At 42.0% G+C, this 23,248-nt stretch overlaps 3 protein-coding genes across 8 annotated transcripts in view; all 3 read left to right on the top strand.

Annotated features, from left to right (window-relative positions):
* The first annotated feature begins 183 nt into the window (after positions 1 to 183).
* Positions 184 to 15,471, top strand: LOC118093484 (uncharacterized). Of its 4 annotated transcripts, none has more exons than XM_035132688.2 (11): positions 184 to 585; positions 5,146 to 5,359; positions 6,694 to 6,846; positions 8,551 to 8,699; positions 9,708 to 9,848; positions 10,118 to 10,242; positions 11,927 to 12,034; positions 12,271 to 12,403; positions 12,505 to 12,611; positions 13,054 to 13,160; positions 14,357 to 15,471. In XM_035132688.2, exons 2-11 carry the CDS (start codon positions 5,189 to 5,191, stop codon positions 14,366 to 14,368), a joined length of 1,206 nt encoding a protein of 401 aa, XP_034988579.2. In that variant the 5' UTR covers positions 184 to 585; positions 5,146 to 5,188; the 3' UTR covers positions 14,369 to 15,471. The 4 variants fall into 4 exon arrangements, with proteins under 4 accessions (XP_034988579.2, XP_034988578.2, XP_060130485.1 ...); XM_035132687.2 differs by having other exon boundaries at positions 11,924 to 12,034; XM_060274502.1 differs by lacking the exon at positions 9,708 to 9,848 and having other exon boundaries at positions 11,924 to 12,034.
* A 46-nt stretch (positions 15,472 to 15,517) lies between these two features.
* On the top strand, positions 15,518 to 20,612 carry RNF7 (ring finger protein 7). 2 transcript variants are annotated; one of them, XM_035133166.2, is made up of 3 exons: positions 15,518 to 15,825; positions 17,715 to 17,762; positions 20,112 to 20,168. In XM_035133166.2, the coding sequence occupies exons 1-3, from the start codon at positions 15,655 to 15,657 to the stop codon at positions 20,166 to 20,168; spliced, it is 276 nt and encodes a 91-aa protein (XP_034989057.1). In that variant the 5' UTR covers positions 15,518 to 15,654. The 2 variants fall into 2 exon arrangements, with proteins under 2 accessions (XP_034989057.1, XP_034989056.1); XM_035133165.2 differs by having other exon boundaries at positions 15,601 to 15,832; positions 20,112 to 20,612.
* A 144-nt stretch (positions 20,613 to 20,756) lies between these two features.
* The window catches only part of GRK7 (G protein-coupled receptor kinase 7), a 43,341-nt gene continuing 40,849 nt past the window's right edge, over positions 20,757 to 23,248 (top strand). The window contains exon 1 of one of the 2 annotated variants that reach the window (XM_035133163.2): positions 20,757 to 21,477. The gene's annotated coding sequence lies outside the window, so the exon portion shown is untranslated. Of the gene's footprint in view, positions 22,712 to 23,248 lie in introns of both variants that reach the window. The other variant, XM_035133164.2, reaches the window with a different exon arrangement.

Genomic DNA, 23,248 nt, shown 5'->3' with positions numbered 1-23,248 from the left:
ATACAAATAAATTGAGATTTACAAATGTAGTCCAGTCAATGTTCAGTGTTAACACACATCTTTCAAACATACTTCTGTATAATTTCATAGTTTAGCTAGGGCACATAAACTAAGGCACAAGGTAGACAATTTGGTTGTGAGTGTAACTTGATGGTATTTCAGTTAATTGTATTTTTTTAGTGTTCTGCAAGAACACTAAATTAGGGTAAAAAAATAATAGGTACAAAATAATAAATCATATAAAATTATAAATCCTCCCATTTCTCTGCACACTCTCAATCTCGCCTCTTTCATCTATTATTAAGACATCCCTGATTATATTGACAAGAAAAAGGGTTATGAGCTGAAATGCAGGATAATCCTGGCTCTTTAAATAAAACAAGCTTTCTCTGTTCCTCAGTCATGTCACAAGGTTGCTAGGTGACCTGAAAACACTCCAGTTGTAGGAAGCGCAAGAGAAATTCAGAGAGAAATTCCAAAGGGTAAACGGGATGGGTGGGAGGGGCACTGCGCCCACTCTTCTGAGAATTAACAAAGCCTACAACTTGCCAGACTTCAACTCCTTTGGTGTGTTTACCAAAGTAGGTAAGTACAATTCCTTCCTCCGACTTGGCAAACTAAGCCAAGCTGTCGTCATCTTCTTTCTGGGAACTGACCTGCAGAATCCAACAAAAAACCCACACCTGCCAGTGCACTTATTGTCAGATGCTATGGCTTCCGTATTCTCTTGGGATAATAGCCATTCCAAGGGCTAAATAAGGAATGGAGCAATCTTATGCCCATTCCTGAGCTGCCTGTGTGCAGTATAGCTGTCTGGACCCCAAGAGCAGGAACCCTACTTCCCTCATGGCAGAACTAGAGTTGCGCCCCAGCAATCTTAGGTCACTGAGTGCAGGTCCCGGCCAGCCATGGTACCCAAGCAGCAGGTCCTAGGAGCTGAAATGGTTTGCATGCTTCGTTATGTCATGTAGCAGTGATGATGAATAAAGGCAGAGAGGGGCAACTGTAAGGAATATGATTCTCTCGCTCGCTTGCTCTCTCTCTCTCTCTCTCTCTCTCTCTCTCTGTGCGTGTGTGTGTTCTCCCTGTCCCAATTTAGGGCTTTTCAGTGATTTATTATTTCAACAGTAAATCTCTGACTTAGGCACACACATTGTGGAGTTAGTTACACAAATTCATAATGAGTTAGAAATGTCTCTGTGCTTTAGAACGTGTGAATATGCAATTCTTATAGCTGATTTTATCAGCCGCTGTTAGAGACCACATTTCCATGGTTTGCTTAATGCATTTTATTTTCCATTAAATCAGCCACTAGAGTCTTCCAGCAGCTGCTTTTACTAGAGTTTTATAGAGTTCCAGTCTTTTGTGACCGTGAAAAACAGATTTGGACTGATCTATAAAATTATGGGGATAAGACTTATCAGTGGCTTCTAAGGCTCTGTTCTGCCTCTACTGTCAGAGGCTGGGAATCACAAATGGGATGTTTTCCCTCAGATCCTGCTTGTGAGCTTTTTCTGGGCATCTGGCTGGCCCCTGTGAGAACAAGATGCAGGGCTCTTCATATTGTTGCACACCATCCCTATCTCCAAGTGGTGCAAGATTCCAGGAGTCCCAGGCTCTTACCGAGGGTTCATGTTTCCTTTGGAATGAAGGCCAGCAGAGACTGCATTATCTTTATGATAAATGTTTTGTTTATACATATATACAACCTGAGCCCACGATGAATGGGTTCACAGCATTAACACCCCAAGAGAGTCTTGCTACTTCACCCATAGCCACAGCCTTGGATGCAATCAGAAATCAGGCATGTCTCTCCCACTTCTAACTTACACACACACACAACCCATCTCTGGGTTGTTGTTTTTCTAACTGCCAGCAAGTTGAGGGAGGGGGTCCCAGACTCCCACCTATTTGCCGTCTGACACAGAGGCACTTGGGTGGTGCTTTGTACGCCTCCTTCCAGCAACTCCTGCAGCTAAACTGGTGCCAAACATATTGCTCTGCTTTCCTTTGGACCGCATCAGCAAGGTTTGGGGGGGGGGGCGTGTCCTGTCATTTGGGCAGGCCAGGGACTCCATACACACTGCCCAGGCTTGCAGCCCAAGGAGGTCACTTCAGTGCCACTAACGCAGCAGTTTGACTTCACCCCCAGAGGTGCACTCTGTTGCCTCTCCATACCAGCAACACTTGTCTGGCTGTTTCAACCATTTGAATCCTTGCTGGATCCATGAATCAGAAGGGTCTCGGCATACTGCTACTCTCCCCCCGCCCTGCCCCCCCCAAAAAACTCATAGCAGTATGTTAACAACTGACTTCCCATGTTTTCTTATATAATGAAGTTGAATTTTTGACAAAGATGCATAAAAGTTTTGCAAAAAATGAATTAGCAAACTGATCTTGCCAGTAAAGCACTCAAATACTGACAACCAAGCGTACAGCCCCATGCAGAGAAGTATATGTACAAGTCCCTGTCACATAGCTCTTCCCAGTGTTCATCTCTCTCCACCAAGTGTCTGGAGCCAAGGCAAAATATGAGCATTGCAAGGTTGAAACAGAGATTTTGCTATCATTTCCCTCCCCTGCTCAAAATCAAGCCCCTACTCGAAATCACCCTAAATACAATGAAAATCAGCTTAAGGGAAGATTTTGAATGGGTAAGTGGCCAGAGTTGAAAGTTTTAATCAACCATTTACCCCCACCCCCACCCCTGTCTTATGTTGAAGACTGCAGCCTTCTCAGCTGTGTATGAGTATGCCGTAGGGGAGGGGGAAAAACCACAGGGAGATGCATGTAACTTAATTCAGCATGTAATTTCAGCCTTGCACCATTGATTTCAGTGCCCTTAAGCACACCTACCTCTGTATTGGGTTGTGAATGGGGCTCCTATGTTTGGTACATTGTTCACAAAGGCAAGCAGAGCTTGTTCTGTGCAGCAGAATTATGCGCTCTGGTCTGTTGACAGAGGCAGTTACAGTAGTCCTAACATCCTACTCTCAGACTGTTTGGATTCAGGGCTGGTATTGCTATGGCAACCGATGCTGCTGTATAGAATAAATCTGCCTGGTTGGTGTATTGTGCTAATAAATCCAAATGGCAGCTGAAACGCTTGTGGGTTGCTTCAGTGTTCTGACCATGCTGTGTGCCGTAAACTGAATTTGAGAGTTTAAAGTGTTGGAGAAATTTAAAAGGGGGTTCCTAGACTGGAGGTTACCACATCTTCAAAAATAAGGAGGAGACTGCAAAGAACCACATCTGAAGCAATGCTATTTATACACTTCCAGACTACACACATCATTTCATTTCACCAATCAATGGATCACACCAATCTTAATAGTTCCAAGCCAATGTCATAATCCTGAAACAATCAAAATAATTTGGCTCTTCAGATCAGCCCTCATCATAATATCATATGATTACATATAACCATTTTCAAGTGCCTTTCTTTATTAAGACTTTGACTAATTTTCCTGTACATTAAATGTCTTCCAACGTCCTCTTTAATCACTCTACAAAACAATTCAAGATTAATCACAATTGACACATGCCTAGCTGATTCTCTTTTCATGCATACATTGCCCACTATAGATTCTAACAGTTTATTCTTTTCAGTGTTCTGGAACAGACATTCACTATGTACAGTACCTAAAAGCAGCTAGTTCTGTACTGTAGGCCCTTTTAGTTTAGCTAGGCCATAGACTCAAAAGAAAACAGAATAATCAAAACACAGTTTTATTAAATTATTATTTTCTCCAACAAAAGAATATGTGTAAATTCAGCAATAACACAGGATCTGTTTATGAAAGCTATTGCTTCCACTATTATAGCTGTGTAAAAGCTGTGAGGTGTTTGCTGTGTGGGAACCTTCTTCGAAGTCAGTGGTGTGCCCCTGCTCCTATTGGTCAAGGCACCCATCACACCATGAGGTGAAGCTGGTGGATCATCTGCATCCCTTATTCCTATTGGTGGGCAAGGGGTGGAACATCTTGAAAGGACTAGACACATTGGAGAATTTTGAACACTAGCTTGGATGGCAAAGGGACTACATTGACAGAGGAGCTCTCCATACATCCCCATACAGTACAGGAATACAACCCAAAGATTTAGGATTAGCACCTACACCTTAGAATTAAACTATGGGGGGCTCAAAATCTGCTTCATCAGATCACTAGTATGGATATCGGTCACATGATACCCTAAAACAAACTTTTGCAGTACACACATATATAATTTATATCAAATGTGTACACAGCCTCATACCAGGACAGATGACTTGTCATTTTTTTCTTGAATCTTGCTCCTTTCCCTGATTTTGGTATAGATTTGGTATATAAATTCAGACAAGACTCAAAATTTGGTTTGGTTTTTTGGCAGAATTTAGGCCACAACTTTATTGATTACAGCAAGTGAGTGGTTGCATAGGCTCTGGTTCGACTAGCTCCCTGCACCCTTGCAAGTAGCGCTGACCCAGGGTTCCAGCATAGGTCAGCCTAGGGTGAACACCCGGATAGGCGGAAAGCCGGGATCATGCTATGTTCACCACCTAGATGTCCCCCTGGACTCAGGCATGGGCACAACCCCCTCACAGGGTTGACCAAACCATTGAGTCCCTGGATTCCTTTAACGGAAGACCCTTCACATAGGGATGGTGAGAGCGCTCCCCCATCCCTATCACCTGAACCAGATTCTATCCACAACCTTATAAGTTGTGACAATTTGCTACGCAGCAGGCGAAACCCAAGTGGCACCAGCCAATCAGCCAATAGGGGCAAATTCCTGCCGTGCCCCTGTCCCAACAACAGATGACACGCGACGGCATAGCAAGGTCAAGCGCACAAGCCCTAAAAGTAGGGAGAGGTGGGCGGGTGTTCCAATGCAAAATGCCGAAAGAGGAAGCTCTGGGTCACATGCATGGGTATATATGTAGGTCCCTTGATTAGCCTGGGTCCTATTGGCCTGATTGAATCAAGGGACCTACCAATCGGGTGTTGTGGCTATCCAATCATACCCACCCACAACACAAGGGTTTGGTTGCCAGGTCCCACCACAACACGTGCCCTCTTTAAGGGAAGACCCAATTTCTTTAAGGAAGACCTGCAAGTTACAACCTCTTGCCTTTGCTCCTCAAACCTACTATTCTTTTTTCAGAGTCCACATTCTGTGGCAACTGAAAACATCAAGGAAAGAAGTCATGCCAAAGCTAAAAGGCAAACCGAAACCTAAAGCTGGTTTAGCTATGAATATTCTTGAAAAGTTCCTGCAAACTTATGAAAAGCATTGCACGGCATCCCAAAGTTGTGTCAGTCCAACTATCAAACACGACTTACAGCAATGTATAACAAATGATATGTTCATTACTAAGGTAAGAATAGATTATAAATAAAAAATTGACATGCCTTTGTGAATTAGAACCAAATGATATTGGGGATTATACTCCAATTGTATTTTTTAATCAACAACAAATTATTATTGGGGGGGAGGGGAGGGAAGCATGGTTCTAGCTGATTAGCAACTCCCTTGCCCTCTCTCCTGAGGTAGGTTAACCTGAAATTCTCTTCTCTCTTTGTATATTTGCAATTTGCTAAGAAGTCCTGCCCACCTAGCAGTTCAAAAGCACATCAAAGTGCAAGTAGATAAATAGGGACCGCTCTGGCAGGAAGGTAAATGGCGTTTCCATGTGCTGCTCTGGTTCGCCAGAAGCAGCTTTGTCATCATGCTGGCCACATAACCCGGAAGCTGTCTGCGGACAAACGCCGACTCCCTCGGCCTATAGAGCGAGGTGAGCACCGCAACCCCAGAGTCTTTTCTTCTTTTTCTTTCTTTGTAAGATTTGTGTATGTAGGCTGTATATATTATATTATTGTGAATTGATGTGTTGGTTGATGTTGAGTGTTCAATAAAGTTCTATTTTAATATCAAAATAAAAAAATAAAAAATAGGGACATCCCATTCCATAAAGATACTTCTTTATTTATACCCCACACATCTTACTGGGGTTACCACAGCCACTCTGGGCAACTTCCAACATATATAAAATCTTATTTAAACATTTAAAAAAATTTTTTTATAAAAAAAACTTCCCTATACAGCATTGCCTTCAGATGGCTTGAGGATTGGATAACTCCATACCCTCCAACATTTCTCCCATGAAAATAGGGACATCCTAAGGAAAAGTGGGACATTCTGCGATCAAATCAGAATCCGGGACAGCTTATCTAAATCAGGAATGTCCCTGAAAAATAGGGACACTTGGAGGGTCTGTGAATGTGAATAACACCAGGACACTCTGTCTAGCTCTCTCAACATAATACAGTGGTACCTCGGTTTAAGTACACAATTGGTTCCGGAAGTCTGTACTTAACCTAAATGGATTAATCTGTTCCAGACGGGTCCGCGGAGTACTCAACCTGAAGCATACCTAACCTGAGGTATGACCCGTAATTGGTTCCAGAAGTCCATACTTAACCTGAAGCATACTTAACCTGTAGCGAACTTTCCCATTGAAAGTAATGGAAAGTGGATTAATCCGTTCCAGATGGGTCTGCGGAGTACTTAAACTGAAAGTACTCAAACTGAAGCATACTTAAACTGAGGTATGACTGTAATTGTTTGCTGCAGTTAATTGGGTGCACTTTTCATGAGAAAAAAATGTTTTAGTGGCAGGGTTGTTATCAAGCTTTTCTTTTTCTTCTCTAGTTCGTGCTTACAAACGTAGAGAGCTTATCAAGAAACGTGCATCCAGTTTATCTCACTCCTTTACTGAGGACTATCCGAGATGAACGATATCGGCGAGGGAAGGAGCTCTGTATCTGTGGAATTAACCTATATCCTCAAGATATTGCAAACCTTGTAAGTTTGAACACAAGCCAGTGGTAAAGGAACCTGAGACTTTCACAACCAACTCAAAAAATAAAATAAATACAGTCTGGACATCAGCTTCTCACAGTCATCGTAGGAGACAGCCAGTGTATTACTGAGGGTGGGAAAATTGGGCCTCAGAGTCCCTGACTCCCTGCCACTGCAGACACTCTCCCTTCTCTCCCCACAAAGCATACAGTGCCTGCCACTGGCTACAACATAGGTAGGCAAACTAAAGCCCAGGGGCTGGATCCGGCCCAATCGCCTCCTAAATCCGGCCTGCAGATGGTCCGGGAATCCGTGTTTGGTCCGTGTTTTTATATGAGTAGAATGTGTCCTTAAAAAAATAACGCATCTCTGGGTTATTTGTGGGGCCTGTCTGGTGTTTTTACATGAGTATAATGTGTGCTTTTATTTAAAATGCATCTCTGGGTTATTTGTGGGGCACAGGAATTCCTTCATTCCACCCCCAAAAAATACAGAAAAAGTTTGCTGATCCCATGGCTACAACAACAAAAAGCCTCACTTCCCCCCTGGCACCTTGAAGGCTGCAACACTTGTAACCCAGGGGCCAGGGGCCTTGGGAAATGTAGTTCTCCAGAATGCCCGAGCCCTTTTTATGGATGCCATATTCCAAGGCATCATACACTTGGGATGATCTTTTAAGTGGGAAATAATTTGCTGTTGCTGAACTTATTCACCATCAAGCTGACAAGAGTTCACTTGTTCACTTGGAAGCAGCTAAATTAAATAAATTTGCAAGGAAGAAAGGCACTTGAACAGTGCTTTTTGGACCCCAGAGAAACCAGTGGCATTTTTCTAGCGTGAGTAGGTTTTTCTAGTGTGAGTAGGTTAGAGTGGGTCTAGAGGACAGCATTACCAGCAAATTTGATGACTCAGCCAGACACCTGTGAGTATGCACATCTGCTTACCACCATAGCTGCCAAGTTATCCCTTATTTTAAGGGATTTTCTATTATGCTGAATAGGCTTCCTCGCGAGAAAAGGGAAAACTTGGCAGCTATGCTTACCACCAAGCATGGGACCTCAATGTGTCACAGATCATAGAATCATAGAACTGTATAGTTGGAAGGGACCCAAGGGTCATTTGGTCCAACCCCTTGCAATGCAGGAATCTCAGCTAAAGCATCCATGACAGATGGCAATGACAGATGATCTATAGCAGGCCCATCCAACTCCAAAGAGACTGCGATCTACTCACAGTATTAAAAAATCTGGCAGTGATCTACCCATTGTCATTAGAGGATTGACCAGAGTTGTTGAGCTTTTTGGGGGGAGCCAAAGTTGTTGAGCTGTTAGACAGGCCTGATATATAGCAATCTGACTCGTCAGTCTAATATTCTTCCCTGACTATAGTGTCGGCCACCATCTAGGGAACTACAAGTGGAGAAACAACTGTTTTTCCATGGTAGCTATTTGTAAACTATAGAGAGATTGTATGTTAACATTTTTAGCACTGGAGAAAGTTAGGATGAATGGACATCATATTCATGAATCGTATTCATACCACGTAGTTAAATACAGAACTATGGTATCCAGGAATATTGAATGTTATGCTTTTAGTGTGGCAGGACTAAGCTAGGTAGAAACACTTTCAAAGCACACAAAAATTCAAATTAGAAGCATTAATCGTTTGGATAAATCTGGATTTCTGTTCTTCTTATCTGTGTTTTAGGCAATCTTGCTAGAACTGGATGGACGTACTATCTATCCCTTTTCCAAATTAGAAATAACTCATCATGTATTAGACCTTTGGAGCATGGAGAGACTTGGAATGGCTCTGCCTTACAGCCGTCTGAGTTCTCTTGTTCTGGATTATTCCAAGTAAGAAAAACTATTAGTTTCACTTCTTGTACATGCTGTACTGTTTTTAATATTCGGTTGGAAGCTGCCCAGAGTGGCTGGGGAAACCCAGCCAGATGGGCGGGGTATAAATAATGAATTATTATTATTCTTCAACCTAAATAAAAGAGGAGCTGTGGAAGCAATGTAGGAGTTCCTAGATTATTGGTATAGGAACTCGAGACTGGCTCGTGATATCCATGTGGTTGAGCTCAACCAGCTCAAACCTCTTCACACACTGAACTTCTCAGGTAGACTGGAAGAGAACAAGCTCTTACCTACTACCGTAGTTCTTCCCCAGGTGAGGGGAAGTGGACAAAGCTAAGCCTGGCAGGACAACTTACTCTATGGTATCTCCCAACCCTCCAAAGCAGATTTGGGGGAGGCATGGGGTAAGTTGGTGGGAAGAAGCCCCATTGCACTAATGGGAGTCTGGCTTCTGTTAATAGAACCAGGTTGTTGAATTCAGCCAATTATCTCTTGCGTGCCTTGATGGAGGCTTATCTCAAGGACCAGCTGGCTGAACCAAGACCAGCTAATAGTAATTTGTCTTAAACCCAGGAAAAAGGGGCGATCTCGGGACCTGGCAGAGGCGGGACCAGAGGGGGTGGACTTAGGCTGGATCCTAAGCCCATTTAGCACTGTCATGTGACCTGGTGACCCAGCATAAGTTAAGATGGCAAAAAGGATGGTGTAACTCAAACACTATTTTAAAGGTTTGTTTCCGCTCTGCTGGACTGATCTTTTGGATCTGTTGTACTTCACACCAATTTAATTTATACCAAGCTTACTTTATGCCAGCTTTTTGTGTATTGTTCGCTTATTTTTTCAGTTTAAGTCTTTCCAGGAATGCATCTTAATGACTTGCTTCAATTGGAATCAAACCTATGTACAATACTAGAATACTGGCTAAATAACTATATGTTTAAGGTAGGAGTAAACAGCCTTCTTTTAAACTGTTGCCTACCTAATTTATTATTTTCTTTACAGATGTGGTGATAACTGTGTCAATAGACTCACTGATGGATTAGATGGGAATAGAAAGCTTTTAACTCTGAGCCTCTGCTACTGTGATTTAGGGCCTGAAAGTGGAATAACATTAGCAACTCTTGTAGTCCAAACTGCCATTTGGTATGTTTTGATTGATTGATTGATTGATTGATTTAGAGCTGGGTTTTAACTGTTTTAGAGTGATTTTATTCTACTTGTGCTGTTTTTGTTGTTTGCATTGATGTTACTGCTTTAACATTTTTTTTTACTGCTATATATCTTGTAAATAGACTAAATAAGTGTTTTCTGTTTTGTTTAAAATTTCTGTAATGGGGGAAATCTGCAAGAAAATATGTTGAAATAACACTTAATATTCTTTTTATGAAATCATTTTAAATTGTTTATTGCAGCAACTTGTTCCTGGATGGTAATCACTTGCAATGTTTGGGTGCCATAGAACTCCTCAGACCAGTAGCAGAGTATGAAGAAAGCATTGGGCAAGTAAAGAAAGCAAATGCTCAACTCAGCCTTGAAGGTAGGATTGCCTTTGGGGCAATTCGCTCATGCAACTTACATTGCAATCCTATAACATAGTAAGTTCCATTGACTTCTATGGGACTTAAACATAGGTGTGTGTATAGGATTGCAACATTAACCTTCTAAATGTTAATATAAAATGGTATGATTTGCTATTTTTAAAACAATTCAAGTATTTACATATTTCAGCTCTAGACAGAACTCCACTAAAAACAATACAAACAGGACAAAGTTCATTTGTTGTTGTTTAGTCGCTTAGTCGTGTCCGACTCTTCATGACTCCATGGACCAAAGCACGCCAGGCACTCCTGTTTTCCACTGCCTCCTGCAGTTTGGTCAGACTCATATTGGTGGCTTCAATAACACTGTCCAACCATCTCGCCCTCTGTCGTCCCCTTCTCCTTGCGCCCTCAATCTTTCCCAACATCAGGGTCTTTTCCAGGGAGTCTTCTCTTCTCATGAGGTGGCCAAGGTATTGGAGCCTCAGCTTCCAGATCTGTCCTTCCAGTGAGCACTCAGGGCTGATTTCTTTCAGAATGGATAGGTTTGATCTTCTTGCAGTCCATGGGACTCTCAAGTGTCCCCTCCAGCACCATAATTCAAAAGCATCAATTCTTCGGCGATCAACAAAGTTCATTAAGGCCATGCATTTTCTTGAGCTGTTTTTAAGACAGGTCTATATGAAAAAAAATTGTGAAAAGAACAAACAGGGGGAATAGAAACTGACAGTTTCGAAAAAGGAAATATGGACACCATTCACACATCTTCAATCAGTTGCCATTGTTTCAAGGATCTACTCAGGCTTTGGAAAGCAATGCATATAAAGTATATATGGAAGCAAATCTTTGTTGGTTCTGGGGGTTCGTGTCTTTGTTGGTTCTGGGGGTTCGTGTTCAGCCTGATGTTTTACACAAGCTATTGCACAGCTATCAGGTCTGGCTTTGACAGGGAATGAACAAGAACCTCCCATTGTTTTAGTTTTAAAAATAAGAGAAAGAACATCATGGATTTACTGAAAATGGAGGCAAAGCTGCAGAGCTACAAAGCAAACCCACAAGCAGCAGAGAGTGGAACTGGCTCCGGGAGAGGTCAGTGAAGACAAAATATAAAAGCACATGCAAAGGAGGCATCCTAGCTGAGGAGCCCAAGTGTGGAAATACCAGTCTTTTGTTGCAATCCCATGATTGTCTGCAACGCTTCTGGAGAAAAGGGGAAGTTCTGTATAGTTTGACTTGATTTCTGATATAAAGAGCAGTGCAGGAAGCAATAGGGCGAAGTCCTTCAGCCTGTGTTTGATAGTGATGTCTGCAAATAGCGAAATGTGCTGATGGTTAGGCGGAGGCTGCTGCATGAATCAGAGATTCCTAATGATGCGGTCATGCAGATGTTTTGAAGGATCAGGTTTATAGGCTTGGAGTTAACTCAAGCAGTTCTTTAATTGGATTTGGGCAGTCGAAGCAATTATAGAAGTATCTCCCCTCTACCCCACCCCACAGCATAACTGTGGCAATGCTTGATTCCAGGCATATTTAAAACTGACTCATAACTCAGCATCCAGGAGCTCAAAGAGCACAATTCAGGCAGGGTAGCTGTGTTCATTTGGATGCTGAGCATCTTTCAGGAGGGCCTTGGGGAAAGCGTAAGAACAAAATTTAAACCTACCGCCTTTTCATTTTCAGCAGCGAACAAAGATGCAGATCTTCACTCAAAAGTTGTGAATCTGAACACGACTTCAAAGACAAATAGTCGTACTACAATGGAAAATAGTAGGAAGAAAAAGAAACGGAGAGGTACAATAAGACAGATAAATGTTAACACTACTGCTCACTCTTCATCCAGTTTTCTAGTTGAAGCTGGTTTGAGAAAAAACACATCAAATTTGTCAACAAGTTACAGAATTGATACAGATTGTAGTTTACGCCATGTGAATGCAGCTTAAAAAACTAGCTGTACTGGATGCAGAGTAACCTGGAGTTGCCTGTCTTCATTGTTTCAGAAATAATAATTATGTGCTTACGATTTGCAGTCTCAAAGAAAAAAATTAAGAAACCTGACCCTGGCCCATGGTTAGCTAGGCTGCATTTGGCTGATAATGCCATAGATGGAAGGTTTCGCCAAACAGAAGAAAACATCAGAGAGTTTGTGCGGCTGTTGTCTAGGTAAGGCAACTGATTAACAGGACATGGAATCACTCTCTCCTGTCATTTATGGTACTGTGGAACTGTGAAACAATTTTCATTGTTAATATTTTCTATCATAGTCTAATCAGGAACTCTGACCATCTAGTGGAAGTTGATATCGATGGCAATGCTATAGGAGAAGAAAGTGCAGTCAGCATATTGGAAGCTCTTAAGGACCGAAAGAAAGGTGGGATAATTCCAGTCAATAAACCTTTAGATTTGCCATCTTATACATGTATTGATACTCCACAACTATTTTGGAATAAGCCCGAATGAACCAAGTGCAACTATTCTGAGCAAATTTACATAGGATTGCACCATAATATCTTCTTTGCTCAGACCTATCCCATTTGGAACTTTCTCTCATTTAACCAAATACTGATCGCTGTGATAGTGACAACCCAAGAAAAAATTGAAAGTTACTGTATTTGTAATGGCTTATCTTTATGTGTAGGCTTTCCTTACGGTCAGACTCTGTCATCACCCAGGGATGAAAACTTATGTGTAGACAAGTCTTCATAGTTTACTATTAAATGTTCTTCATGGTTATGTGTATTTATGGAAAATGATTGTTTATGGTATACATACCAGTTTATGTGTAAACTGACTATTATTATTTGTCTCTACAGACAAAATGCCACACATAAACATTGAGGTAACACCCCAGATGTCATCAATGACCTTCAGGGAAATTTTCAAGAATTGTTTCAAAACAGCAAAAAAGAGGAAGAAAAAGGTACAATAATTTGATTCTCCCCTATTTCATTTTTTATTTATTTATACATACTGTATTAACACTGTATATGCCACATTTATCCTATTGAAGGTTTCTGGGTGGTGCAGAACCCATTGTTTCACAGTACAAATACAATAATCAAACAACAGATAAAAATCCTTAAAGCTAACATTCTAACAAGTTTAAAATGCTTGCATGAATCGTATTTTTGCCTGGCACTGAAAGAATTGTAGCACAGGCACCAAGCCTCTTTAGAAAGGGCATCCCATTGCCAGGATGCCACTAATAAAGCTTGTTCCTTTGTTAATACAAAGATGTACTGAGATGCTGCTGTTTGCTTAGATACAAAGGTTACTGAGCTAATGATAAATGCCAGAATAATGTTACTGGTAATTCCATCTGCTTAACTGGTAACAACTGCCGTTTGGCTTCCCCTCTCCCAGAACTCTCATTTGCAGCCATTTCTCCTGGTTGCCTCTGAGAATTGAGGCAGCAAGGGCCCCTAGAGTCGTGTGGCTTGGACTGAGAGCCAACCATCCTGATCTGTCTTCTGCACTGTGCTCATCATGTAACAATTTCTCCAGGCTAAAAAGTTGGGTCCAGGAGCTAAGGATGTGTGGAAATGGTGGGAAGAGGGTGGGATCAGGTTGGTCCTCCCTTTCCCAACAGAACAAGATTGATGATAGTGATGACAACCTGAGTGTGGCAGTGGTAGCTGGTCTCCATTAGGCCTGGTGGGGCAGAGGCAGGGCAGTGTTTGGTAGATGTCGCCACTCCCCACCCCCATTTTTACTATTGGTCTCACTCATATGCTTTATTATGAAGGGCACTGCCCTAGTTGCCCAGACTGGGATTGTACACATGGAACCCCCATTCCTGGACTGGGCTCTTAAGGTGAGAGAAATGCCTGCAGAGTATCCACTTCGAATCACAGAAGTATAGAGTTCAAAGGGATCCCAGGGGTCATCTAGTTCAACCCTCTGCAACGCAGGAATCTTAATGAGATCATACATGACTGATGGCCATCTAATATCTGCTTAAAAACCTTCAAGGAAGGAGAGACCACCAATTGTGTGTACACTTCCTCTTGTTGGATTGGTGTGTTAGACCTTAGTATCCAGCTACTTCCGTTTGTTCCACATACAGTTGCTTCTTATTGGAATCTTCTGAGACGTGTTTTGTTTTGTATTTTACAGAAAATCAAGTGATAAAGTCCGAATTTGCCTCCTGCAGAAATTAGATTCAAAGAGGTTAACATACTTCAGCAATTATTTACATGATGTTCTAATCTTGTCAATACTACACAGATGGTTTATACTACTTTATTGTGCAAGTACTTTATAACTATTTACAACCATTTTCAGTTTATTGGATTAAAAGTATGCAACTGCCAAAAAAACACCTTCCTGGTACTACAACTTACACTTGTATCATTTCTTCTTCTTCGATTTTCATTGCTATTTGGAGATGTATGTCATTCACAGATCATTTATGAATGAATAGGTTCAGATATACACTTATGGAGCTAGAACTGCCTCGGCCCCTGCTACAATAAGAAGATATTGGGGTCATGATGGGATAGCTCAATGAAAATGTTGACCTAGTGCACAACGGCTGTGAAAAAGGTGAATTATTCCAAGCAAAGGTGCACCGGAAATATAACAAATTATGGCAGAATTTCAAAAAGGAGAAGTTTCCTGTCCTTGGTCTCATAGCAAAACATAACCTCCTGCTTTACTGGCATTGTACACACAAGCAGCCACTTAAGTGGTTGTGAAAGACCAGGGTTCATATCTCGACTGGGCTATGAAACCAACTGGGTGACCTTGGGCCAGTCACTGCCTCTCAGCCTAGTTGGTCTTTAAGCTGCTACTGAAGGAATTTTTTTATTTTGCTACCTCTCAGGGTTGTTGGGATTAAATGAGATGGGGGGATAACCACCTTGTCTGCCACCTTGAGCTCCTTGGAGAAAAAGGGCTATAAATGTATTACACAGAATAAATAAATTTGGCAAATGGTACTGTTGCTGTATGTAAGTTTTATTTTATTTGTTTATTATCTTATATTTTGGAAATGTACATCCATGTTTTTTCCCTTTAATTGTTTTTTGGGGCCCCAAGAGAGTGGGCCCTAAACTATAGCTTGTTTAGCTTATAGGTAAAGCCGGCGCTGCAGCTGTGCATATACAAAAGCTGGGGACGGCGGCCCCTTTCCCAGATTATTTAACAAGGACTATAACGGAGAATTTCGCGCCTGTGGCACCAGACATCCCCCCCCTCCCCCCAGGTTTCAACGGGGAGGCCTGCAAATTGACCCCGCAACAGAAGAAGAAGAAGCCCCGTGAAGAAGCCCCGTTCCGCGTTAGGCCTCAGCCCTCTCGCCACCGCTGGGTGGTGGTAGAGCTCCGCTCCGCCGCTCGGGGAGCCAGGCGGGCGGTTAAGCGAGCAGCTGCCGCCGTCGCCTCCTCCTCCTCCTCCTCCTGCCGCCCCCAGCCATGGCCGACGTGGAGGACGGGGACGAGCCGGGTGTCTCCGCTCCTCACGCGGGTTTCTCGGGCTCGAAGTCGGGCGGCGTCGACAAGATGTTCTCGCTGAAGAAGTGGAACGCCGTGGCCATGTGGAGCTGGGACGTCGAGTGCGACACCTGCGCCATCTGCCGGGTGCAGGTCATGGGTAAGGCGAGGGAGCGGCGAAAGCCGGGCCCCGGAACAAAGGCCTCGCTCCGGCGGCGGCCTCCTCCGTCCTCTCCCAGAACTAGGCGCCGTGGGCGGGGTTGGGCCGGGCTAGGCCTCGTCTCCTCCCCGTGAAGTGTCTCTTCTCACCCCTCACCCGGGCAATATTAGTGTTTTATTCTCTCGTGGGTTTTTTTTGCGAAGGCGGCAGGGCGCCGGCGTTTCCTTCCCCTCGGGTAGGAGGGAGGGGGAACGAGCCTTTTCGCCTGCTTCTTCAGGAAGCCCTACCGACGCTACCAGCAACTCTTAGGTGCCTAAACATGCACCCTTGAGGAGATAAGGCCTACCCCGCGCCCCTTTCCCACCCGTGGGCTGCTTTCCTATGCTCAAGTATGGGGCCTTCCCCCTGAGAGAGCATCCAGGCCGCTCTAGACAATGAGAGACCTAAAATTAAAATGGTTGGAGCATTTCTATTTTTTTTGTTTTAAAGAGAAGAACATGCTGCTTGCTCATTTTCGATCCTAACACAGCCATAGGATTCCAAGGCTGTAACTGTGGAAGCAAACCACCACCACTGCCTTCCCTCTTTTCCATAAGACTTTCTGGATAGACTCGATGATTCTGTTCAGGATAAGATTATGAAAGGTTATGCCTGGGCGTTAGCAAGTCTTTCATGTATTCACTTAAGAAGATATCACCATGGGAATGCAGTAAGATTTGTTATAATGCGCATACCCATGAGTAAGCTTGTTCAAAATAAATGAATTGGCTGGTTTTCCCATTTGGTAACCAAATGTCGCCCTTATGAACTCTGCATATCACTAGAGCAGATCCCATATCCTATCCTTCAGTGTATTTTTACAAGTCCTTTTTTTCTATTTGCTGTTGTTCCTGAAGATATATGGGATTTAATGTGTCTATAATAATAGGATGCTGTCTCTGAGCATCGCTATCTGTAGGATGCTTTCTTTGTGCTGTATCCGCCTGTTTTCATGGCACATCCCACTCCCTTTCTGGCCTGAGGGCAGCACTGGTAAAGCTAAGCTTTCTCTGTGACCAGTGCCTGTGGACAATTGGCTCCCTAAATTGGTAGAATGCCCATTCATCTTTTCACCAGAAGCAGTATTAATTTTTCTTTTATAATATGTATGCTTACATTACGCATCTGTGTGACAGCAATGAAACCCTGTGGAGTTGTTTCCGAAATGTTTACGAATAGATATCCTCCAGTTACATTTTCTTCCATTTGAGGTATTTTTTGTAATCATAGAAGTAACAATATGGCTGTGTTTGGGGGCCAATTTCCCAAAGCAGTCCAGTGAACCTTACACAGAGGCATACTGTCTGCACGGAATAGATCATACCGTAGATTTGTAGAGTTGGAAGGCGTCAAGAGGATCATTTAGTCCAACCCCTCCAACCTCTTTAGGGGGCTCATGGGGCTGAAACCCACAACCCTGAGATTATGTGTTTCATGCTCTACCAACTGAGCTAACTCAGTGTATTTGCTCCAGGGCATTCTTCTAAGAAGTGATGTGTTAGGAAGAGGAATTGCTGCATAGTGAATTAATTTATTACTGGATTGTTCACTACATTTATCCACACAGCCCTTCAGACAAAGATAAGATCACAAAGAAAGCAAACTTAATTATCAGTGTGAACCCTAAATTTTCTAAAGTAAAGTGGAAGAGCCAAGCTTTTGTGGTATGGAAGGTCATGTATTAGGGTAAATTTTAGAATAATGATATTGAGGTGCTTAGATTACATGACACAGTATGTGCGCACCATTAAATGTTTGTCAGTGACTGTAGATGCTTTGGAAACACACTTTTCAGAGCTGCTTTCAGAACATCATACTTAGTCTTGTCCTTGTTTACATCTAGATGCCTGCCTTAGATGTCAAGCTGAAAACAAACAAGAAGATTGTGTTGGTATGTTGTGATTTCATTCTCTTGTTATTCAACCAAAGGCCTTTTCTTAGTGGGGTGCTTTTTAAAGTTTCAGCTAAATAGCTCTTATTTTTGTGCAATAAAATTCAGCAAAGCTTTGTTAATGTAAAATGACATACATTTGTATAAAATACTTGGCCATAGGAAATCTGCAATTTGTCCTTTATGGATGGGTATGTAGCCATGAAATACTAGTTACATAAGCTAAAACATTTGATTTGGTGAGGTCTGTTGTATCTTCAGGCATTTTTCATAAAAATGGTTTGTCGAAAGAAATCTTGGGATCTTAAAACAAACAAAAAAACCATTTGGTTTCGCAACTGACTTTTACTTGCTGACCTTTGGGTTTCAAGGATGCTCTTTTTGTGTTGTGCTTTTTATTAAAATGAGCATTAAAAAGTTGAATTCTTACCACCACTTATTTGTATGGATTCCAGGCTGATCTTGCTTTTAAAATACTGTAGATGTAGAAAGTACTGAGTCTGATATTTTGCACTTAAACACTTGGTAATTTTGGTAGCAAAGCACTATCAACTGCTAAAATGCATTAACCAAGAACATGAAAAGTGATGCTGGGTTGAAATCTTCACATAGAAGAAATTTGCAATATTTATTTTTAACACAAAAAATGTATACCTCAGCTTTTATAAGCAAATAGTGCAGGTTCTGCCTGGTATTCTGGAAGTATATTTTGGATGGTCTCCACACAATAATAATAGCTTTTGAATGGTGCTGATAGCGAAATCTGTAAAAGTGAAGTATTTGAGTAAGAAATGCTAATAAGCTTAGACAACAATTCTTCATGTGCTGTAAAGTCTTAGGCTACTTTGAACTACTTTGGCATACCCGAATTCTCACATGCTCAGTCAGACTCTTGGCTTCCTTTCCTTGAACAAGTAGATTTATCCCACCATTCCAATGCCATATCACAAACCATTCTGTGTCATGCTGGGTGGCATGAACGTCTGCTGTTCAAGAAAAAAAAAGTATTTTGTGATGGGAAAAAGAAAGTGCACCCTCTTTGAATTATGTAGTTTTACATATGAAGACATAATAACAACCACCTGTTCCTTAGGTCTTAAAATTAGGTAAATACAACTGCAGATGAAATGGAAAAGCTATGCGTGTAAAACTAAGTACACCTTATGATTCAATTGCTTGTAGATCTACCTTTAGCAGCAATAACTTGAAGTAATCTTTTTCTGTAGGACTTTATCAGTCTCTCACATCATTGCAGAGGAATTTTGGTCCATTCTTCTTTACAACGTTGCTTCAGTTCATTGAGGTTTGCTGGCATTTGTTGATGCACAGCTCTCTTAAGGTCCTGCACAGCATTTCACTTGCGTTAAGATCTGGACCTTGATTCTTTTATTTTGCAGCCATTCTGTTGTGGATTTGCTGGTGTGCTTGGGATCCTTGTCCTGTTGCATGTCCCAATTTCAGCCAAGCTTCAGCTTTCAGGCAGATGGTCTCACATTTGACTGTAGAATACTTTGGTATACAGAGTTCATGGTTGACTCAATGACTGCAATGTTTCCAAGTCTTGTAGCTGCAAAACAAGCCCAAATCATCACCCTTCCACCACCGTGCTTAACAGTTGGTATGAGGTGCTTGCGATGATATGCTGTGTTTGGTTTCCACCAAATGTGGCACTGTGGTGGCCAAACATCTCCACTTTGGTCTTGTCTGGCCAAAGGACATCGTTTCAGAAATCTTGTTTTTGTTCAGATGCAACTTTGCAAACCTAATCCATGCTGCCATGGTTGGAGATGGCCTTAGAATCCTTCCCAGTTTCATGGGCAGCAGCACTTGTTTCTCTAAGAGCATTGTGTCATCTTTCCTCCTTGGCATTGTGTTATAACACACCTGAATGCTCCAGAGCAGCAAACTTCTAAAACTTCGGCTTTCATAAAGGTGGGCACTCTTACTGATGATCAATTAAGCAAACACATTTGATTAGCAGCACCTGTCTGCTATTTGGCCTATTAATTTCTATGGAAGCAGTAAGGGTGTACTTAGTTTTTCACACGTTTTCTCCGTTTTGTTAAATCAGGACATGGTATGATATGTCATGTGTATGACATATCTGAGGTTGTATTTACCTAATTTTAAGACCTGCTAAGGAACAGATGATTGTTATTATGTCTTCATATGTAAAACCACTGAATTCAAAGAGGATGCACTTTCTTTTTCCCATGACTGTATAGTTGTTTACAAAAATCAAAGTCCTACAGCAATACTGAATATATATTGAGATAAATGCTTTGTATTAGATCTAACCATTTCTAACTTGCTGGCTCAAGTTTAGTTTTCTTCTTCTTTTTCTTTCAGTGGTCTGGGGAGAGTGTAATCATTCCTTCCACAACTGCTGCATGTCACTGTGGGTGAAACAGAACAACCGCTGCCCCCTCTGCCAACAGGACTGGGTGGTTCAGAGAATAGGCAAATAAAAGCACTGGCAGTTCTTCTTCGGACTTCTTTGGAATGATGTGCAACCAAAGGCATATTCCCCCATGAACAAGGGGAGCATTCACAATATGGGAGAGTCCATTTTATTTATTTAGGTCTAGGTTAACGCAGGTTTTATGGAGTTGGATTTGAAATCTTTGTGTTGGTCTGTGGGATCAGCGTGGTTTCATCAGAAATGTTAGATACACAGCGTTGAAGAATGTATCTAAACATTTGGTGTGAACTCTGTGCATTTGTTTAGGAATGCTTTGGAACTTATGAGACCTACAGTTACGTATGTTCAAAGCAGTTCCAGCTAGAAATGCCACTATTTTTGTCTGAACTGAAGAAGTCAACTGAAATAAATACAGTGGTTGTTGGCGATGCATTTGTTTTTGCTTTTTTGCTTTCTTTCATTACGATAAAATATTTCCTTTAGGTATTTAGAAATATTTGTTACTTTGGCACTAATAAGGTTAAAATTGATATTCTTAAATATGTATTTCTCACAGATTTCTTGTAAGAACATAGGAAGCTACTTTATACGAAGTGAGAGCTTTGGTCTGTCTAGTTCAGTATTGCCTACACTTACTTGCAGCGGCACTGCCGGGTTTCAGGCAGAAGTCTCTACCAGCCCTACCTTGAGATTAAACCTGGGACCTTATGCATGCAAAGCAGAGGCACTACCACTGACCTATAGCCCTTTCTCCAACACCCACTCTTGAACCTTTTACCCTGTGAAGTGCTCAGGTTGTTTACTTCCATAAAGCAATATAACTGAAAATGCAAATATTAAAAAGTCTTGTTAGTTGAAGACCAACAGAAATGACTGATAGTTAGCAAATAATTGCTGCTCTATAGTATATGTAAAATTGCCCCCTCCCCCCCAAAAAATATAAGCCAGAATCCAGATACTTGCATGTGTATGAATTTTCCCTTCTGGCTGTATCCCATTGCAGTGCAACAGTTCCTAAACCAGACATTCCCCTTAACCTTCAGAAAAACTTTGTGAATAGCAGGACAGGTTGTTGTGGAAAGGGGAGAGGCAGGAGACCCCCAGTGCATTTCATCATTTATTACATATTTGCCCTCCCACTCCCTTAGCAAACAAATAAGCAAACCCTGTTCTTAATTATAATCAAGATGAGACCAATGTGAGTATATCTTATCTTTCCAGGTAGATAGCCCGAGAGGAGCAGCAGAATAATGGGAAAAATCAGGCAGTAATATTGACTCCACATGACCTACAGTATGTATTTATTTATTTATTTAGATTGAGCTCCCTTAAGTCTCGTTGGTTTCAGAAACTTAAGTGAGTTTAACCTGCAGCATTTAAAATATTGAAAACAGTGCTAAAACAACCATTTTATTTTCTGGCACCCACTTCAACCTTGAATGAACCATTTCACCATGCATACAAATCCAGGCTTTGAATACCAGCCCCTGCTGAGTACGGTAGCTTAGATGAAGGTTGAGGTTTCCATCCTTGCATGGACCTGAGTTCAAAACTGCAATTTCATAAACCAACTTTCTGTCTCGCCTCTACAACAGTTCAATCTCATGAAAGCTGCTACCATTTGCTATACAGTCATACCTCTGGTTGCGTTTGCTGCGGGTTGCGTATTTTCAGCTTAAGAACGCGGCAGACCTGGAAGTGTTTACTTCCGGGTTCCGCCGCGCGCACATGCACAGAAGCGTTCTGCACGCTTTACGCATGTGCAGAAGCGCTCTATCGGCACTTCGCACATGCTCGGAAGCACTGCTCCGGATACGTACTTTTCAGGGTGAGAATGGCACCCCGGAACGGATCAAGTACGTATCCAGAGGTACCACTGTAAACTTCTGAAGAACACATTCCCCCACCCTCCCCATAATAATTGAGATGTGCAAAATTGTTGTACCCTTTACATAATCCTGGATCAAGTAGGCACAAATTGGTATACAGTCTAAGCAGTGGTGGAACTTACTGGCTTTCCCCTGAATGTTTGCCATTGGGTTGCCCATGGGCACAATGATGCCCTTGAGGGCTTCCCTGCTGCTTGCAAAGCCTCTGAGCCCCATTCCGTACTGCCATCTTCTACATAAGGTGGCATCAACACAAAAGTATATAGAGCTGAAGAAGGAAGTTGGAAGAGGGATGCATAGTAATTTCCATAAGACTGGTAATTTGAAGTTGATTGCTAAATAACTTGCTGCATAAAGTGCATTGGAGTCCTCTACCATGTTAAAAGCCTCTTCCTGCTCCCTGTGCCCAGGTAATATAAGATTATTTTATTCTTGGATGAGCGGCGATTAATCATTTCCTAAGAGTACCTTGCTCCTACATATTTCAACATGAGACTTTAGACTACAGTATGTGCAAGTTAAGTAGGCACTCAAGGAAGGGTTGTGGACACTTGTATCTCAAATGATCCTGGATGGCACAAGATGAACACTACACTCCAACTATACAGGAAACTATTCAGTTTAACTATCGATCAAAAGTAAGTCAAGCTTCATAAGTACAGTATGAACAAATTTGGTCTTTATAGGGTGTTTTGGAATTGGTCTGAACCTCTGTGCCACTGACTAGTTTTGAAGTGGTATTAATTAATTTACTAACTTTGTTCCAGTTTCTGCTACAAAAATATAGTACAAAGTGTGCCTGAGCAGAAATCATGTTTCAGGAGCTGTATGTCCACTGGCAAGCCTTATGAATGTATGGTTGTTTTGGCTACATGCCTGAGACTGCATTGGGACTTGTTACTTGCTTAGACAGATCACCACAGTGTGCCTGATAAATGCAAATGAGAACAGAAAAATTGACCTTTGAAAATGTTTTCTTTTTCAAACTGGAACACAGCAAAGGCTGGTCCTACTGTGCATACTGACCCCTTGGGACAATTGGAGTGTGACCCCTCCCCTCTCCCCTCCCCAGCCCTGGAGGTGTGAGAGTTATTAAAATAAATCACAGCAATCCTTTGTAAAGAAGTGTTAGGACATCTAAATATAGGGGTCACTAGCAGCTCCCATTGTAATCC

The sequence above is a fragment of the Zootoca vivipara genome, chromosome 5 (assembly GCF_963506605.1).
Source record: "Zootoca vivipara chromosome 5, rZooViv1.1, whole genome shotgun sequence".
Lineage (NCBI taxonomy): Eukaryota > Metazoa > Chordata > Lepidosauria > Squamata > Lacertidae > Zootoca > Zootoca vivipara.
This window is presented reverse-complemented; position numbering and strand designations above follow the sequence as displayed.

Bases quoted from the DNA above. Each gene is read 5' to 3' on its own strand.
- LOC118093484 (XM_035132687.2), top strand. From the start codon at position 5,189: ATGCCAAAGCTAAAAGGCAAACCGAAACCTAAAGCTGGTTTAGCTATG. The intron at 6,847-8,550 runs GTAAGTTTGAAC...TCTGTGTTTTAG, and splicing joins CTCAAGATATTGCAAACCTT to GCAATCTTGCTAGAACTGGA. The intron at 12,612-13,053 runs GTGGGATAATTC...TTGTCTCTACAG, and splicing joins TCTTAAGGACCGAAAGAAAG to ACAAAATGCCACACATAAAC.
- RNF7 (XM_035133165.2), top strand. From the start codon at position 15,655: ATGGCCGACGTGGAGGACGGGGACGAGCCGGGTGTCTCCGCTCCTCAC. The intron at 15,833-17,714 runs GTAAGGCGAGGG...GTTTACATCTAG, and splicing joins CTGCCGGGTGCAGGTCATGG to ATGCCTGCCTTAGATGTCAA. The intron at 17,763-20,111 runs GTATGTTGTGAT...TTTTTCTTTCAG, and splicing joins CAAACAAGAAGATTGTGTTG to TGGTCTGGGGAGAGTGTAAT.